The 19235-nt window shown below is 35.9% G+C and overlaps 1 protein-coding gene across 1 annotated transcript in view; it reads right to left on the reverse strand.

Moving 5' to 3' along the window:
- Positions 1 to 19235, reverse strand: part of LOC111056319 (pre-rRNA 2'-O-ribose RNA methyltransferase FTSJ3) — a 45348-nt gene that overhangs the window by 13220 nt on the left and 12893 nt on the right. Inside the window, exons 3-9 of the mRNA XM_039436937.1 lie at positions 17241 to 17471; positions 14933 to 15223; positions 12154 to 12431; positions 10391 to 10541; positions 8893 to 9014; positions 8159 to 8247; positions 6454 to 6737 (exon numbers count right to left, since the gene is read on the reverse strand). Of these exons, the coding sequence (XP_039292871.1) occupies positions 6454 to 6737; positions 8159 to 8247; positions 8893 to 9014; positions 10391 to 10541; positions 12154 to 12431; positions 14933 to 15223; positions 17241 to 17471 (1446 nt within the window). The remainder of the gene's footprint in view (positions 1 to 6453; positions 6738 to 8158; positions 8248 to 8892; positions 9015 to 10390; positions 10542 to 12153; positions 12432 to 14932; positions 15224 to 17240; positions 17472 to 19235) is intronic.

The raw sequence follows: 19235 nt of genomic DNA on the forward strand, positions 1-19235 counted from the left end.
CAGCAAACTGACACTTTGCGCACTAGTTGCACAAATAACTATTAACGACACTATAGTCTAATATTAGACTATACTTAGACTGTAGGGTCGTTAAAAATAGTTCAAAAACGTATTAAATATTTGATGAGATATGAATATGAATGAACTATTGTACAAAAAGTAAACATTTTTAATAAATTCTGAATTATAATTATATTATCTACAAACATACTATAATACTAGCAATTTTATTAATTAATTAATCCATTCATCAGTGACATAACACTTAATCTTAAAATGGTTAGAATGGAAAATCTGTATTCATGACATGTGATTGGTAAGTCAATATAAGACTGAACCAAACATGGAATCATGAATTGTAATTCAGTTTACGTTTCCTTTACAACCTAAAAGGCAATTAAGTCCCTCAGGTGAACAAGAAACGAAATCTTAATCATTGTTTCACGACATAATGAACTACTGTACTAGTAGAAAACATTTTCAAGAAATTCTGAATTATAATCATATTATCTACAAACATATTACAATGCTTGCAACTGTATTAATTCATTCATCAGTGACACAACACTTAATCTAAAATGGTTAGAATGGAAAATCTGTATTCATGACATGTGATTGGTAAGTCAATATAAGACTGAACCAAACATGGAATCATGAATTGTTTTTTATATACGTTTCCTTTACAACCTAAAAGGCAATTAAGTCCCTCAGGTGAACAAGAAACGAGATCTTAAAAAATGTTTCATGAGATAATAAACTATTGTACAAGAAAAAAACATTTTCAAGAAATTGTGAATTGCAATGATTTCATCTACAAACATACCATAATAATTCTAGCTACTGTATTAGTACTAATTAATTTTCATCAATGACATAAACACATAATCATAAAATGATAGGGAATAAAAACCTGTATTCATGACATGTGATTGGTAAGCCAATATAAGACTGAACCAAACATGGAATCATGAATTGTTTTTTGATATACGTTTCCTTTACAACCTCATAGACAATATAATCCCAGAGGTGAACAAGAAACGATATTTCTATTGTTTGTTTAAGATATTGAACAATACTATCAATAATATGAAGTGAGCATTTTTATACATTCTAAACTACTGGGTGCGGCAGGAAGGGTGGATGTTTTTAGAACAGATAGTATTCTGATTTGGGTAGTCGGATTGGGCCAGCTGAAGTGAACATGTGTTCGGTAGATCATACCATTTTTTCTACTCATTGTTTAATCGGCATCATGGATTCGTGGAATGTGCAGCATCGTGTGTTTACTTACGACAGTTTTGTGCGTAATAATGAGAGTATCATTACAGTTCAGCGCGAGTTTCGTCGTCATTTCAATCTTGCGAGAAATGAAAATGTACCCACTCGTAACACCATTTTACGTTGGGTAAAATCATTTCGTTCAGTAGGAACAGTAATGAATAAACGACCACCAGGGGCTCATCGCACTGTACGCACTCCACAATATGTGGAAAGAGTTCGGCAAGCCATACTCCGTAGTTCTAATCGATCTGCTAGGATACATTCTTCTGAACTGAACATCAGTGATCGGTCAGTAAGGCGTATTTTACATAAAGATCTAGGATTTCATCCCTACAAAATGGCCATGGTTCAACAATTGAATCCTGGCGATTATGTAAAGCGGCTGAATTTTGCTCGAGAAATGGAGGCCATATTTGACCAAAATGATAACATCATTTTGTTTACGACAGATGAAGCACATTTTCATTTGAATGGTACCGTTAATCAGCAGAACTATCGTTATTGGTCAGATGAAAATCCAAAATTAATGCATGAGAGACCATTACACAGTCCCAAGGTGACAGTTTGGTGTGCTGTGAGCAGTATATTTGTTATTGGTCCATACTTTTTTGAAGACGACAACGGGACCACTGTAACTGTAACCTCAGAACGTTATAGACAGATGTTCACTGAATTCTTCCTTCCTGAATTAAGAAGGAAACGTATTCCTATCCGGCAAGTATGGTTTCAGCAGGACGGGGCGACAGCTCACACAGCAAGAAATTCAATGGAAGCAATTCGGGCTGTTTTTCGTGGTCGCATCATTTCTCGGTTTGGTGACATTGATTGGCCTGCTCGTTCTTCAGACCTGTCCATGTGCGACTACTTCTTGTGGGGTTTCCTGAAGTCACGTGTTTACCAGCATAAACCACGTACACTTCAAGAACTAAAGGGAGCAATTCGTGAGGAAGTCGAACAAATTGGCAGGGCAATGTTAGAAAGAGTACAATCCAACTTCCGAGAGCGGCTTGTAAAGTGCATTGCTGAAAACGGCCGTCACCTGTCAGATATAGTTTTCAAACATTAATTTTCTAAAATTGTAAAATAATGTGAATATTGTTCTGTAAATAAATTTTTTTTTATTCATAGGTAACGACATATTACTTTTTTGAAAACCGTTCATCCTTTCTGCCGCACTTTGTATAAGGTATTTATCTTCCTCTAGACTCTATACTATAATGTTAACAACACTGTATTCATGAGATGTCCTTGGAGGCCAGAGATGAAGTGCTCTGTCTCGAGCTGCTTGACGGCCGATCCATTGCCTCGGATAGTTTTCCATTCAAATAGGCACGGACAGATGAGTGCCAATGGGGTGGTGCTCCATCATGCTGGAATATGGAACTAAAAAAAACTTTAGAGCTTTCTCGAATCGATGCCAGATAGTGTTCCACTCTCCGTTTATTCTTTGCAGAGTTATCAATTTTCAAAGTTGTGGTATTCTTTTCGAATCACGGTGTATAAAAGATAATATAGTCATATATACTGGGTGCGGCAGGAAGGGTGGATGTTTTTAGAACAGATAGTATTCTGATTTGGGTAGTCGGATTGGGCCAGCTGAAGTGAACATGTGTTCGGTAGATCATACCATTTTTTCTAGTCATTGTTTGATCGGCATCATGGATTCGTGGAATGTGCAACATCGTGTGTTTACTTACGACAGTTTTGTGCGTAATAATGAGAGTATCATTACAGTTCAGCGCGAGTTTCGTCGTCATTTCAATCTTGCGAGAAATGAAAATGTACCCACTCGTAACACCATTTTACGTTGGGTAAAATCATTTCGTTCAGTAGGAACAGTAATGAATAAACGACCACGTCGATTGAAGTGATCCGTCAGTAAGGCGTATTTTACATAAAGATCTAGGATTTCATCCCTACAAAATGGCCATGGTTCAACAATTGAATCCTGGCGATTATGTAAAGCGGCTGAATTTTGCTCGAGAAATGGAGGCCATATTTGACCAAAATGAAAACATCATTTTGTTTACGACAGATGAAGCACATTTTCATTTGAATGGTACCGTTAATCAGCAGAACTATCGTTATTGGTCAGATGAAAATCCAAAATTAATGCATGAGAGACCATTACACAGTCCCAAGGTGACAGTTTGGTGTGCTGTGAGCAGTATATTTGTTATTGGTCCATACTTTTTTGAAGACGACAACGGGACCACTGTAACTGTAACCTCAGAACGTTATAGACAGATGTTCACTGAATTCTTCCTTCCTGAATTAAGAAGGAAACGTATTCCTATCCGGCAAGTATGGTTTCAGCAGGACGGGGCGACAGCTCACACAGCAAGAAATTCAATGGAAGCAATTCGGGCTGTTTTTCGTGGTCGCATCATTTCTCGGTTTGGTGACATTGATTGGCCTCCTCGTTCTCCAGACCTGTCCATGTGCGACTACTTCTTGTGGGGTTTCCTGAAGTCACGTGTTTACCAGCATAAACCACGTACACTTCAAGAACTAAAGGGAGCAATTCGTGAGGAAGTCGAACAAATTGGCAGGGCAATGTTAGAAAGAGTACAATCCAACTTCCGAGAGCGGCTTGTAAAGTGCATTGCTGAAAACGGCCGTCACCTGTCAGATATTGTTTTCAAAACATTACAAAGTACACCATGAAAGATGGTTAATCAAACATCTTTAGTCAAATATTTTACCATGTAATATTTGGGCCCTAAATTTCACATTTATCACATAAATCTCATCATGTTCAGAGAATTCGGAAAGTAACAGGTCACCAAGTGTTTTATTTCCACAACTCAAATGCACAGTGACTTTCATAACGCTCTGGATTTGATAATAGAAAGTGTATTCATGACTTGTGATCAATGAGGCAATACAATGCCCAATCGAACATGGATACATGAATTTGTATTTACTGTTCGTTTCCTTTACAACCCCTGAGGCAATAATACATCCTTGAGGTGAACAAGAAACGAGAACTGAAGAAACAAAGTGCCGGTTAAATTTTAACCGTGATTAGTTCCAGGAGAACAAATCAGAGAAGCCGTCTTTTCAAAAACGCCTTCTCTGATTGGTTCTCGTAAAGTTAATCACGGTTAAAATTTAACGGCTTTTGTGCAACCGGGCCAAAGCATTTGAATCTGATTAAATGCTGACATGATTAAAAAATAATACACAAAATTCATTATCTATACACGAAATTCGGGGGCGTAACAGTTAAGGACTGTGCTTTTTTCTCCCTCAATTATTTCAATGAGCTTTGTATAATTGGATCAATAGATGAATACGAAATCTGGCTTTTTATTGGTGGGTGATTAACACATATCAAAGTGAAGATAAATAATTGACAGGAAAAAAGAAAGAAGATCATGGACAAAATAGTCCATGATATGCAATGAAATTATTGCTGTCAATTATTGATAAAGCAATAATTTCATTCATAAACTCTCCATAATAAGCTATGTTTTCATGAAGTATTGACACAGCAATAATTTTATTCTTAAACTCTTGATAATATTTATTAAATAAGATAATGATTCAAGATAAGATAATGGACTAATTTTTTTCCATTGAGGATACAGCAGTAATTTCATTCACGAACTCTAGATAATAACCTATATTATTATAAATAATGAGATATTGATAAGATATGGACGAATTTGATTCCATTGAAGACACAGCGATAATTTCATTCATACACTCTTAATATAAGGTAGTACGGTCCACGTTATAATAATGGCAGTATTTGGTTAAAATTGATGTTGCTATCCTCGTCTATCATTCAACAAAGCAGATAGCGCTATCCTTTTCTCCTCCGCAATGTTCCCACATCATTTTACAACAATGTAGAAATATAATTAATTACCAACATATTTGATCACAATTATAAAAATGTATTATTCAATAATTGAAAAATATATTTTCTTGGCGAATGAAATATAATTGATTATTTTGAACAACAATGGCCAGGTAATATTTCATCAGATATACCAGTTCCAGCTAGTTTATATTCTACAGAAGGCAGTGGTAAGACAGAGAATTGGCAAAGCTGTTCTCGTATGTTTCTCCACTGCCATTATAACTTGGACCACACTATACCTCAAAAACACTTGACTCTGAATGTAAAGGTGGGGTTTCGTTTGTGCGTAAATAACGTCGTCGATCACTTCAGGGTGAGGATCTCAGGCTGAGTAGATTTCAATTTGTCTAAATAACCTAAAAGATTATGTTCAATTATGTTTTAATGGGGGAGGTTGAGTTTACACTTTTTTATACTTTTGAATTGCAATATCCTATACTACTAAACGAGCAACTTCTGTTTATATGTTTAGATGTTTGGATGTTTATATGTTTGTATTTCACCGGATCTCGAAAACGGCTCTAACGATTCTCACGAAATTCAGAACATAGTAGGTTTATAATATAAAGATTCGATTGCACTAGGTCTCATCCCTGAGAAAACTCGCTGAAGTACATTAAAAGGATAATTATTATTCATCCTTGGAAAAACAGATGATAATAATTATTTGGTCGTCTGTTGGAGATGGAAGTGAGTGAGCGAGTTGATGTGTGTGGGAATGTGTCAAAATTATGACTCAGCTGTTGAACTCTTGTAATCATTCAATCAGGTAATTAGTGACTGTTGCAAAAAAAGCCGGGTTATTTTCAATCCTGATCGATTCCAGTAGATCCATATTTTTGAAATGGTCTTCTCTGATTTGGTTCACGTGAAATTAATCAGGATTAAAATTTAACCGGCTTTTGTGCAACTGGGCCTTTGTGAGGGTAATTTTTGCATTCATCAGGGAATTAATCTCAATTTACTGTGATTAGATAGAACATTTCTGTATGAATGTTATTATAATTTCTTCTTTCGTAATACATTTTTTATGCTTTTGTACTCCAGAGCGAAGCTCGGTCCCCGATATTGTTGATGTTATTAGAAATATTTTATAATTAAAAAATAAACACAAATAATGAGAAGTTATTTGGTCAGCTGTTTTAGCACACTTGAAATTTGGACAATATGAATGTCAACAATGCTTGTCGTCGTCGACTGCGGAAGTTTAAGCACAAACAAAAATGCACCTTTATATAGCTTATATTTTTGACTTATGGCTCTGTAAATAAATAAATGAATAGACAAATAAATAAACTCACCTTAGCAAACCACATCTGAGCCTTGTGTTCCTTTTTGGTGAGACTGTCTCTTGTATCAAGATCTGTGATCAGTGGATTTTTACCGCTTCTTTCATCATCCGAATCATCATCATCATCATCATCATCTTCACTGTCATCATCATCACTACCATCATTTTCTTTCACATCACTCGCAAACCTGACCGTCTTCTTATTCTTACTCTTATCATCTTTCTTCTGTTTTTTGACAGCTGACTCATCATCATTATCATCATCTTCATCATAGAATCGGCTGCTTTTGATGCCTAAATAGATAAATGAAAAAGAACCAAAGTTAGTATTATTCAATTATAAATTCATTGAAGAGTATTCATAATATAAAAATGTTTTTTAATGGACTAACTAGTACTATAGAGAAAATATTGGTGTTCTCAATGTCAAGATTAAACATAATACAGCGCAATTCAAAAAGAATACCACAACTTTGAAAATCTGTATTTAATCAAAGAAACATAATAGAAACTTGGGTTGTAAATCAAAATGAAGAGTATTAAAGTAAGTTTTTCCCCACTAGAAAATAAGTTCACAAATGTTCAATGTGACCCCCTCCAGACGTGAGTGATATCAATACGATATCCCTCAGTAGCATATCGGGCATAACAGTTTGAATAGCTGCTGTTACTTCTTGTTTGAGCTCCTCAATGTTAGCTGGTAGAGGAAGTCGATACACCTTATCTTTAACGTACCCCCATAGAAAAAATCGGAGGGGGTGAGCTCAGGGCTTCTTGGGGGCCAGTGATGAAGTGCTCTGTCTCGAGCTGCTTAGCAGCCGATCCATTGCCTCGGATAGTTTTCATTCAAATAGGCACGGACAGATGAGTGCCAATGGGACTAAATAAGCAACTAAAAAAACTTCAGAGCTTCCTCAAATCGATGACTGATAGTGCTTTACTCTCCGTTTATTCTTTGCAGAGTTATCAATTTTCAAAGTTGTGGTATTCTTTTTGAATCACGGTATATATTAAGTGAGATATGGCAATTCAAGTGAAAGGTGACCGCTGAATGCCAGGACCAAGGGGGTTATATGACGTTTTATTATTGCTTGAAATAATTTAAAATCGCTTACGAATAGCATGCAAAGCAGATGGATATGATTGCATTATTGAGACACACTTAGGCTAGGCACACACCAGTTGGACACGTTTAGTCACATCACATAGTTGCTTATGGAGTCATGTCTAATTGCAATGACTAATCGGTGTGCGTTGCTTCATAAGCAACTATGTGAAGTATTGTGACTAATCGTGACTAGTCTTGTCTTGACTAACTGGTTTGTGCCTACCCTTAAGCGGCATGCCTAGACTTGCACTGCAACAAACGTACTACAGCAGTAACCTATTACTAAAGCTGCCATATCTCACTTAATATTCGTTCAATCTTGAGAAATGAGGTGTCAATCGATTTGTAATTAAATTTTCAAAAAAATTTGTTCTTGTAAGTTTTTGTAAAATCAACTGTTTCAAGGTTATTCAAGATATAACCGCCATTTTGTTATAGGAATTAGAAAAATTTGAAAATAAAACACAAACATGTTTCAAAACGTATAGTATCACTTTCAGTGTCACACTTTTTATTGAACTAACAAAAGCATCGTAATAGATTGATTACTGCTACCTTTAAATGAATGAATTATACTTTTGAAATAAAAAGTTTGGATAAAACTCACCAAGACCATTAGTAGGGGGCAGAGTGTCCTCTTCACTATCGTCACTATCACTGCTTTCACTCACGTCACTTCCAACATTTCTATAAAACCTGCGAAAATTTTAAATTTTCATCAAATCTATCCAAGTGAGAACAATAGTCAATTAACATGAAGTTGCCATTTCAATAAGAATATCTCACAAAACATCATACAGGAAATTAGTATAAAACAATACCAATAGAATATAAAATACTAATAGCTAGGCTGTTAATGTTAGGGTGGGTTTTGGATTGTGTGCAAACTGCCGACATCGACCACGACAGGCCATATAGTCTAAATTTCAAATGAGCTAAAACAGCTAATTAAATAACCTTTCATTATCTGAAATTATTAAAACACTACGAATAGAATAATATAAACATATTGCCATTTAAAATCAGAAACCCAAACCCAAATAATGGCCCTAACCTTCCCCGTTGAAACATAATCAAATAGAGCCTTTCAAGGTCTTTAGGCAAATTAAAATCTAGCCAATCTGAGATCCTCCCACAAACTCTACTTTTGCAATATAGTTTTCAACAACCTGAAAACTACAAGTACATATTAGAAAGCAATAATGTTTCATGAACATGTTCTTATAACGTTTGATTATGAATTCAGATTGATGTTGGTAGTAAGAGTATTTATACTATGTTATATTATACATATGAGAACTTGTATAAATTGAATAAATATAAGTTTTAATAAGTACTCACTTTCCGGAATCATCTAGATAGGTCTGCTCAGCATCGTATCTAACAGTTTTCTTTATTTTCTGCTTCTTTACTGGATCTTCAGCCAGTAAATCAGGTCGTTGATCTATTACCTTGTCCAGATTCTGCACAAAAATGAAGCAAATATGAATATTATGAGTTCTATCTCTGACGATTTAGAATAAGAGTAGGCCTACAGTTCATGGAGCTCACCAGCATAAAAATGTAATACTATGCAAAGTAAATTTCTCAAGGATGGGGTGGACCCCCTGTTAGTTTCTCAGGGAGGAGACTCATGCTAGTTGATAGAGCTGATATATAACTAAGTATGAATTTAAAAAAATTGGTCGTTATTTTTGAGAAAATCGTGAGAAACATGGTTTTTTAGTAATTATCCGCCATTTTTCTCAAGAATATTCCTGCAATTTTCTCAGAAATGAGACTCATGTCAGTTGATAGGGCTTATAAATAGCTATCCATGGTATAAATTTGAAGAAAACCATGAGAGCCGTTTTCGAGAAAATCGTGAAAAACATGGTTTTTAGTCATTATCCACCATTTTTTCCGCCATTTTGAATTGAATTTCTATTGTCGTTTTCTTATACCTCATGGTATAAGGACCTTGAGTTTAAAATGTCAAGTCAATCGGTTAATTAGGAATGGAGTTATCGTGTTCACAGACACACACACACACACACACACACACACTCAGACCAACACCTAAAAATCATGTTTTTGGACTCAGGGGACCTTGAAACGTATAGAAATTTAGAAATTGGGGTACCTTAATTTTTTTCGGAAAGCAATACTTTCCTTACCTATGTTAATAGGGCAAGGAAAGTAAAAAGGCTTCGAACGAAAAACAGCTGTTTGACAGCAGCTTTTAACATAAAATAAACAATCAATAACAATAAACTACTGGAAAATTACAAATTAAAATGATACAAGAATAATTTAACCTCATATAGAGCAGCGAATAAAAAATAAACAGTTTAAAATCGAAGAGACAAAAACCTAACCTATTCGAAGCCTTTCGCTGATGATCATGCATGACGAGCATATGTGTAAACAGATGTTCAACACACTTGTCGCCTGTCGTTACTTGCCACCCTTATCCACTCGTAATTATAACTTGATTTATAACGAAGGTATTCAACCTCATTTCTATCAAGTAACTGTTATTTTTTCAAATCCAGAAAATTAGAACATATTGAACTCATTGAGTGAACATAATAATAGAGTGGATTAGATGCTGACTTTATAATTCTGAGGCCCGAGTTCGAATCCCGACCCGAGCAAGATATTTTTGTTGGGCCACTCCCCCGTGGTTCGGATGAGCACGTTAACCGTCGGTCCCGGCTGCCTAAATACAGTCGTTAGATCACGTCAAAGGACCTAAAATTGATCAGGAGTGACCTGAAAACAGGACACCAGACCTGAGCCGGCCAGGTCACACTATATTATAGTATTATTGAAATTTTATTCGTCAAATCTATCTTACCTCTTTAGTTTTGATTTGTTTAATACTGAAGATACCCTCTTCAATCTCTTTTGGACCTTCATTGTCTTTGGAAACCATTTTCAAGTTCAATTTTTCGTGGAGTTTTGTACGCTCCTTGTTGACACGTTTCCTCTTTCTTTTCAGATCTCTCCTTTTCCTCATCCTGGAAATAAAAAAGGATGTTTTAATCACAAAAATATGATCTACAATGGCCGTTTGTAATAAATTAGATTAGATCTATGCCTTCAAATAGAAAAAAAAAAACAGCCTGATAGTGCAAATAGCATCTTATAGTGAGGTCTACATTAAGCTGGGTTTTCGTTTGTGCGTAAATGCCGTCGTCGACCACGACAGGGAGAGAATTTCAGATTGGGTGGATTTCAATTTGTCTACATAACCTAAAAGATTATGTTCAATTATGTTTTAATGGGGCAGGTTGAGCTTATACTTTTAAATGATAATAAGTTGATATTATTAGAAATGTTTATATTATCTTTAATAATAAAGACAAATAATGGAAATTGAATGAAAAAAGACTAAGAAATTGTCAAAAAACTACTGATTTATTGATAATTAGAAAGACCGGTTTCGGTTATTACACCATTGTCAATCTCTGATAAACTTAGTTTCAGATTATCAGAGATTGACAATGGTGTAATAACCGAAACCGGTCTTTCTAATTATCAATAAATCAGTGGTTTTTTTGACAATTTCTTAGACTTTTTTCATTCAATATGAATAATTACCACAATATCAACTTCTCAACTACACAAAAAAAATAATAATAATAATAATGGAAAGTTATTTGATCAGCTGTTTTAGCACACTTGAAGTTTGGACAATATGAATGTCAACAATGCTTGTCGTCGTCGACTGCCGAAATTTACGCACAAACGAAAATGCACCTTTAGATTAACAGTGAAGAAAAATAGGAGAACAACGTTGCAGATTCTCTGACATGCCACTGCCTTCTATAGGAGAAATCAGATACTGGGTATATACGATGTAATATAAACTGTTCAAAAATAACTGTTAAAATAATAAATTATATTTTATTCAAGAAAATATATTTATCAATAAACTTCATAATTGAGATCAAATATCTTGTTAATTAATAATATTTCTACATTGTTAAAAACGATCTGGCAAAGTTGCTAAGCTAGAAAAGGATAGCGCTATCTGCTTCGTCGAATGATAGACAAGGATAGCAACACCAATGTTAATCAATTACTGCCATTATAACGTGGACCTCACTACAGAAATGAATTCATAACTCCTCCTCTAAGCAAGGACCTGTTCCATTTTAGAGGAGTAATTTTTAGGGGAATGTATTGTAAAATGTACACTTTCTGGAAATAAAATGTATTTGAATTGAATAGCCTAATACATGTCAAAGAAATTGACACAATTGAAGAGACTTGAGATATTGTCAAAAATCCACTTTATTTCAATAAAAATTATTATCTACAGATGGAAATTACTGAGATATTACAATTATTCAAATGCTAATAAATTTTTAATTATTATTAAACGAAAATCCAAATTAAATGATGTAATTACAGTAAAGCATTTAATTTTGGATTTTCGTTTAATAATAATTAAAAATTATTATTTCACAGGAGCAAGCTTTCGTGTTTGCCCACACATCATCAGTATTGATAGGATATCAATATTCACACTACAAACTTAATTAAAATTGACACAATTTCTCATGAACTTCAGTACAAATATTGTGATTCAGTAATTAAAATTTTGTTCGAAACAACCAGCTTACCTCAAGTTCTTCAATTTTCTTCTCAATGTCCTCCAGATCCTTCTCATCGTCTGACATTTCTATTTCATCAACCTCCGTTGATTGCTCCTTCTTTTCATCTTCTTCTTCTTCCTCCTTTTTACTGTCCTTCTCGTCGCGAAGTGCCTTCCACCACGCCAGTAGCATCCTGATGTCCTTCCTGCCAAGGACCTTGATGTCCTTGCAGCATTCCTTCAGCTCAGCTGTTGTTTTGGGATGGTTCGAGATTTCATCGTCATCAAATGTTATCTGTTAGGAAAAATCAATCTATTAATTATTGATGGACTCAAAAATGGATTTATAATTTCAAAAACTAAATTCTTTATTATAATTGTTATAGGAGCATTGAACAATGAAATAAATAAATTTCTTGGAGGTGAGGATGTGGTCAGTTTCATTAAATAACAAAGATTGCGCTTGGCTGGTCATGTTGAGAGAATGACAAACATCGAATGCTAAGAGGAATTTAAAAGGCCAGGGTGGAGGGCAGAACACGACAGGGGAGACCACGCAACCGATGGAGTATTATTATTATTATTAGCGTATTGCTTTCAAGCCCATCTGTAGACAAAGATTACTGAACAAATAGGATCTGAAGGTAAGATTATTGTAATAACTAATTTAGTGGATATTTGTTTATTCAATTTTCAAAATCTCAATATAATCATTGTTGATGCAAAATGTTGGTGGCTATGATAGTAGTTAATTCTACTGTGAATTCGTTGTACTACTGTGACTGTTTATTGTGGTGGTTTATTGCCCGTTTTTATTGTGCTGTATTGTATTGTGTTGACTGGCCTATATGTCAAATTGTGATGTACTATTGAGGCTAATAAAGATATTCTATTCTATTCTATTCTAATTCAATATTCAATAGTTCAGCCAACTACTGAACTAGACTGACGTAAACGGCTCCAATGGACGACCATATTCGGCCTAATTAACGGCCGGCAGATTCGTCCGATCCCACGGCCGAACGGATTGGTTGAATACGGTTAATTCGACCATATTCGGTCGAATCAACTTCATATTATTGAATCAACTACTATCATAGCCACCAACATTTTCCATAAACAATGATTATATTGAGATTTTGAAAATTGAATAAACAAAAATATGCACTAAATTAGTTATTCATTACAATAATCTTACCTTCAACAAATATCCACTAAATTCTATTTATTATTAAGCAATCTTTGTTCACAGATTCCTTTGAACATCACGACGATATCTTTTGTCTCGCATATCCCACAATGGAACATGATCTTGAACCAAACTTATCAACTTTCATTGTCCATAGTTACAACTTTATAAAACAGAACAAGTTCAAAAAGCAAAAACAGACAAGACTGTGAAACAATTTTGAGGTTAGGATGATGTTGTCTCAGCTCGACTAGTTAGTTCGGCCGGATAGAGCCGGAAAATCCCATTCAATTCGGATCCAAAACTTGATCGGCCGGAGACGGCCGTGCACGGCCGTATGAACCTGTTGCAATGGACGAGCATCTATTCCTTTCTTTGTTGGGAGATCGTTCGGACGAGTTAGGTAGTTTTCGGCAGATGCTAGTTCGGACGAAATCGGTTCCAGTGGACGGCCCACCTAATGCTATCTTTTCTCTATGCTATAACTATTTTGATAGTCAAATGGTATGGTTTCCTTTCAAGGCTACTCAATATTTTCTAATTAATTTACCAGTACCCTTCAACTTATCTTTACTTTGGCATTTGATAATGGCATTATAGCGTAAACATAATATGAGTGAAATGGTACTATAGTCCGTGCAAACATAAACGACCTAAACCATGGGATAAATCTTATATGGTACGTGATTGGAATGGAAACGTTTATGAATAGATATCCTTGTATCCTTAACTGTTCGGTACACCAATAGACACGTTTACTAATACGTATATCCTTTTTTGTATATTATAAATTAAAACAGGAAACACACGACATAGATAGATTAAATAATCACATAATAGACACATAATCTAGCCGATCTGAGATCCTCCCCCTTGTCGTGGTCGAAACGGCATTTACGCACTAACCCATCTTTACTTTTGCAATATAGGGCCGATTTCCGAGCTCGGGATTTAGCTAAGTCCTAGACTTTAAACAGCTGGAGTCAGAAAATTGGTTTTCCAAAACGGGGTGCAGTCGCAGTCATTGTCATAGTCACGTTTGAATTAAATTTCGATAAACTAGAAAACTGAACCCAAAATAAAATAAAGAGAAAATAGTGTAAAGTTTCAGTTATTTTGAATTATTTAGGAATGTCTAATATCGTCAAGGAAAAACGTTTCCAATTATAGAAATGAGAAAATAAAAACTACGACTACTGTTATAAAAGCTGCGACTACGCCCCGTTTTGGAAAGCCAATTTTCTGACTCCAGCTGTTTAAAGTCTAGGATTTCGCTAAATCCCGAACTCGGAAACCGGCCCTTAGAAACTTACATCATAATCGGAAATTTTCGATAGCTGGGCTACCTTTCTCGACTGTGCAGAGAGTGGTGCAGTTCGAAATACAACGGTCACGACCACAGAGCATGCAAGAAGAGACAAATGAAGCAGTGGAGACCACAGATTACGCGGTACAGACGTTTTGTACCCAGGGCATAGTCGTAGCTTTTATGATAATCTTTATAATTTTCTCATTTCTATAATTGGAAATGTTTCTCCTTGACGAAATGAAACATTCCTAAATAATTCAAAATAGCTGAAACTTTACACTATTTTCACTATCCTTACCACAGACAAAGTTTGCAGCGCTTCAACAGCATTCTCACAGGCCAGGAACTGACTAGCAGTCAGCGTGTTATAACCAGCGAAACTGTCGGCATACCCCTCTGCCTTGGCCTTCTTCTTGCGTTCCGGGTGAAACGCGTTGGTCGTGTTGACGGTTTCGATCTCGAGGTCCTTGAACACGTACTTGGGATCGAGGAACTTGGGGTCGATCTTGTGCGGCGCCAGATAGTGTTGGCAAACCACGAAGATTTCGGCCGACTCCGAACGAGAGGCTTGCGGTTTTGTTGCGTGCACCTGTCAAGAAAAGAGAGGCAAGATTTTAATTCACAAAAATAGGAAATCAGGTCGAGATATGAATAACTTGAATACAAGAAGTTACAATAGTAGACTAGTAAGTCAAGGTTATTTAAATTCTACTTTTCATAACCTCAAAAGTAATTTTTTTCTTTTGTGTAATTGAGAAGTTGATATTGAGGTAATTATTCATTTTAAATAAAAATACTAAGAAATTGTGAACAATGAGTTTATCAGAGTTGACAATGGTGTAACAACCGAAACCGGTCTTTCTAACTATCAATAAATCTGTGGTTTTTGACAATTTATTAGTCTTTTTATTTAATCAAAAGTAAATAATTATAAAGTAGAGAATCAAATTAATCTCAAAGTTTCCTTTTCACATTTCAAACTTCTCTATTTAGTTATTTTTATAGTAGATTCTAAATCGACTGACAACTGTTATTATCTAATTTTCCCATTTGAAGGTTGGATTGTACCATAGAGAAAAGATAGCATAAGAAGATATCTCATGGTATAGGCATAGAGAAACAATAGCATCAGTAGACATCCCATGATATAGGGCGTTTATGTCGCAACTTTTACTGTTATTTCAAGCCGATAGTTCATGTAATTCTTTCCCGTGAAGCTGTGTGACACTGGTAGTCTCTCATATTGTGCCGTTCATATACTCTCACCCCAACAAAATAGTAATAATCGACAATAATCAACAGTAATCGGCTTGAGATAACAGTAAAAGTTGCGACATAAACGCCCTATACCATGGGATATCTACTTACGCTATTGTTTCTCTATGCTATAATAGGGCATTTGTGTTCCTAATTCCACTGTTAACTCAAGTCGATATTCCTATTAGTTCATTTTAGTGAAGCTATGTGATGCTGGCAGTCTCTCATACTGTGCCGTTCTTACACTCTTACCCAGCCAAAACAGTAATTGACCGAGCGAAGTGAGGTCTAAGATTCAAGTCGACGGTTTGGCATTTCTCTTAATGTTTAAATGTTTATAATATGTTTTTATGTTGCGCATTTACGGCGAAACGCGGTAATAGATTTCCATGAAATTTGACAGGTATATTCCTTTTCAAATTGCGCGTCGACGTATATACAAGGTTTTTGAAAATTTTGCATTTCAAGGATAATAAAAAAGGAAAAAGGAGCCTCCTTCATATGCCAATATTACCGTCAGACTATAGAATTATTCATCATAAATCAGCTGTCTAGTGGACTATAATACTACCCGTTCAAAAACATCGAACATCTTGAAAATGTATCTTTCCATCAACGTTAGTAGACAGTTGACTATAATACTACCCGTTCAAAAACATCGAACATCTTGAAAATTGTATCTTTCCATCAACGTTGTAGACAGTTGCAGCCAGACCTGAAAAAAGCGCTCACACTCACATTCCGAGACGACCCGTCACGGTACGATAGGACAGAAAGCTCTATGTTTATTTAGGATTTTTCTAGACATTTTAAATTGATAAATTATTTATTAATTTTTGAGAAAACATAACAACAGGTCAATGTAACTTACTGAGCGCGAGGTCTACTGTTCACAGAACTACTAGTGATACAGTAGAGGACAGTAATGGAATGAAAAAAATCTTTATTAGGTGGAGTTAGGACTTTCAAGTCCTCTCTACCACTCAATCAGCTTGTAAAACAATCAGCTTGATTAAACAAAAATCGGCTTGAAATTTGGAACATAAACTAACTATACCATGGGATATCTTCTTATACTTTCTTTTCTCTATGATTGTACATTCAAAATTCAAGTTGAATCCAAGAGTCAAACATGTTCAACCTCTATTTCTATTTTTCTATCTCAATTCTTTACTGCCAGAATTTAACAATGCAACAAATCAAGGTTGATAAATCAACACTTATTACTCTACTTGAAGAAGGGTCTACATTGATATAGGGGAGGGAATCAACTCATCCAATTTCCATCGAACTATTTTCCTGCGGTTGACTTTAATAACCAATGTTACTGATGAAACCAGGCAACCAACCTTCTTGAACAGCTGTTTGAACACCCAGATCAACGGATGATAGTCCTTGGAGCGAAACACTTTGGACACAAACCAGCCGCCCGGTCGCAGGAACTGTGTGGCCAGCTTGAGTGCCTGCAGAGTGAGGCACACCTGCTGATAGGCATCATGCAACCAGTTCATGCCCACGTTGGGTGCTCCGTCGTTCAGCACCACATCTGCCTTCCAGTTCTGCAGCTCTTTGCCCAGCGCCTACAAACACACACAATCAATTTAAAATAAACAGTTTACAAGAATAAAGGTTTTACAATAATTATCGATATCTTGAAGTATCGATACTTTGAAATATCGATACATCAAATGATTTGAACTTTGAAATATCGATATTGACGTTAGGAGCTCCGTCGTTCAGCACCACATCCGCCTTACAGTTCTGCAGCTCTTTGTTCCAGTGTTGGCAATTACACAATCAATTAAAATAAACAGTGCAAAACATATATATATATGAATATCTAAAAATGTATAAAATGAGCGCTGCTATCCAGAGATTGTCAGTTTGGTGCAAGGGTAAGCATCTTTAGTTACATTTGGTAACCCCCTTTATAATGCTGATGTAGCTATGCATTGTTATTTACTAGCCATTAGTTTAGTTGCTTTTTCGAGTCAGTCTGTTGCCAGAGCTCGTAGAGCGTACATCGCTTATAACCATGTATTAGATGTATTAGTATGTTGAAATAAATAATTCTTTTTAAAAAGCCGGTTGGTTATTCCAGTTCCTTAACTGGCGCCCGAACCACCCTCGCGCAGTTTTCCGATGTTGTTCGTTTGACAATATTAGTTTTCCGATTCGTGTCGCGATCGCTTATTTCGACTTTGAAAAGGAACCTATCGGAGGACTAAGTGAGGTGAACCTTCAACTTCAACGGAACTTCTACACGGGATAACCACGCCACCGGACTCCTTTCATCTTGGCAACCACACTGGCAGACTCCTTCCGGAACGCTTTCATCCAACAACCGGAAGTAAATCCAGTTCTTACCATTGCTGCTACTGTAAGTAACGAATGAATTCTTCTACCTCAGCTTCACTTTCTTCTGCTTCAAATCAACTCATCAAGCCCTCCAAATTAGACTCTTCCACTATGGCAACTATCCCCAAACATCTGTTGGACTTTATTCCCAAGTTCGATGGGACACCTGATAAAATTCCCAAATTTCTCAGATCCATTGAAGAACTTTTCAGACTTTACTGTAATGATGCTATCGAAAAAACTCAACGTGACCAGAACCACTGGCTTTTGTATACCGCTGCACTTCACAACTTAGAAGGCACAGCTGATAGCGTAGTTCAAAATAGTGAGTGCTCCAATGTAATCGAACTTATTCAACTCATAAAGAAACACTTTTCCGATAAACGTACTGTTCCAGACCTCATAGCAGAGATTGCTATCATGAAAACTTTTCAACATGAACATCCCCTTGACTTTCTTGACAGACTAAACGAAAAACGAACCAGGGTAGTTACTCGCTACAAATTAGACGGTGTATCCGGCGACTTACTCAAAAACCTTCTTGAACAACTTGACATGACACTTGTAAGGACACTTATTCACGGTGTTCATCCAACACTCGGAGCTCATCTCCAAGTCTACAAGCTTAAGAACTTGGACGAAGCCCGCGACACCCTTCGCAGTGATTGCAGTATTGTGCTAAATCAATTGAAACTTACGGAATCTGTGTCTGATAATGCAGTTATCAATCCTCAATTTCGGCAGCGTAACTTCTTTCAACCGCGATCAGTGTTTCCCCAATTCAGGCAGTATTCACCTCGAAGTTTCCAACAACCCTTCAAGCAAACTTTTGCTCCTTTTAACCAATATAGGTTTCAACACAACCAATTCCAACAACCTCCACAAATCCAATCTCAACAGCCTCAACAGAATCTAGTACCATTTAACGCAAGATTTCAGCAGTCTCAATTTCAAACTGTCCAACCAAAATCCTTCAACAGTAACTT

The sequence above is a fragment of the Nilaparvata lugens genome, chromosome 10, assembly GCF_014356525.2.
Source record: "Nilaparvata lugens isolate BPH chromosome 10, ASM1435652v1, whole genome shotgun sequence".
Taxonomy (NCBI): Eukaryota; Metazoa; Arthropoda; class Insecta; order Hemiptera; family Delphacidae; genus Nilaparvata; species Nilaparvata lugens.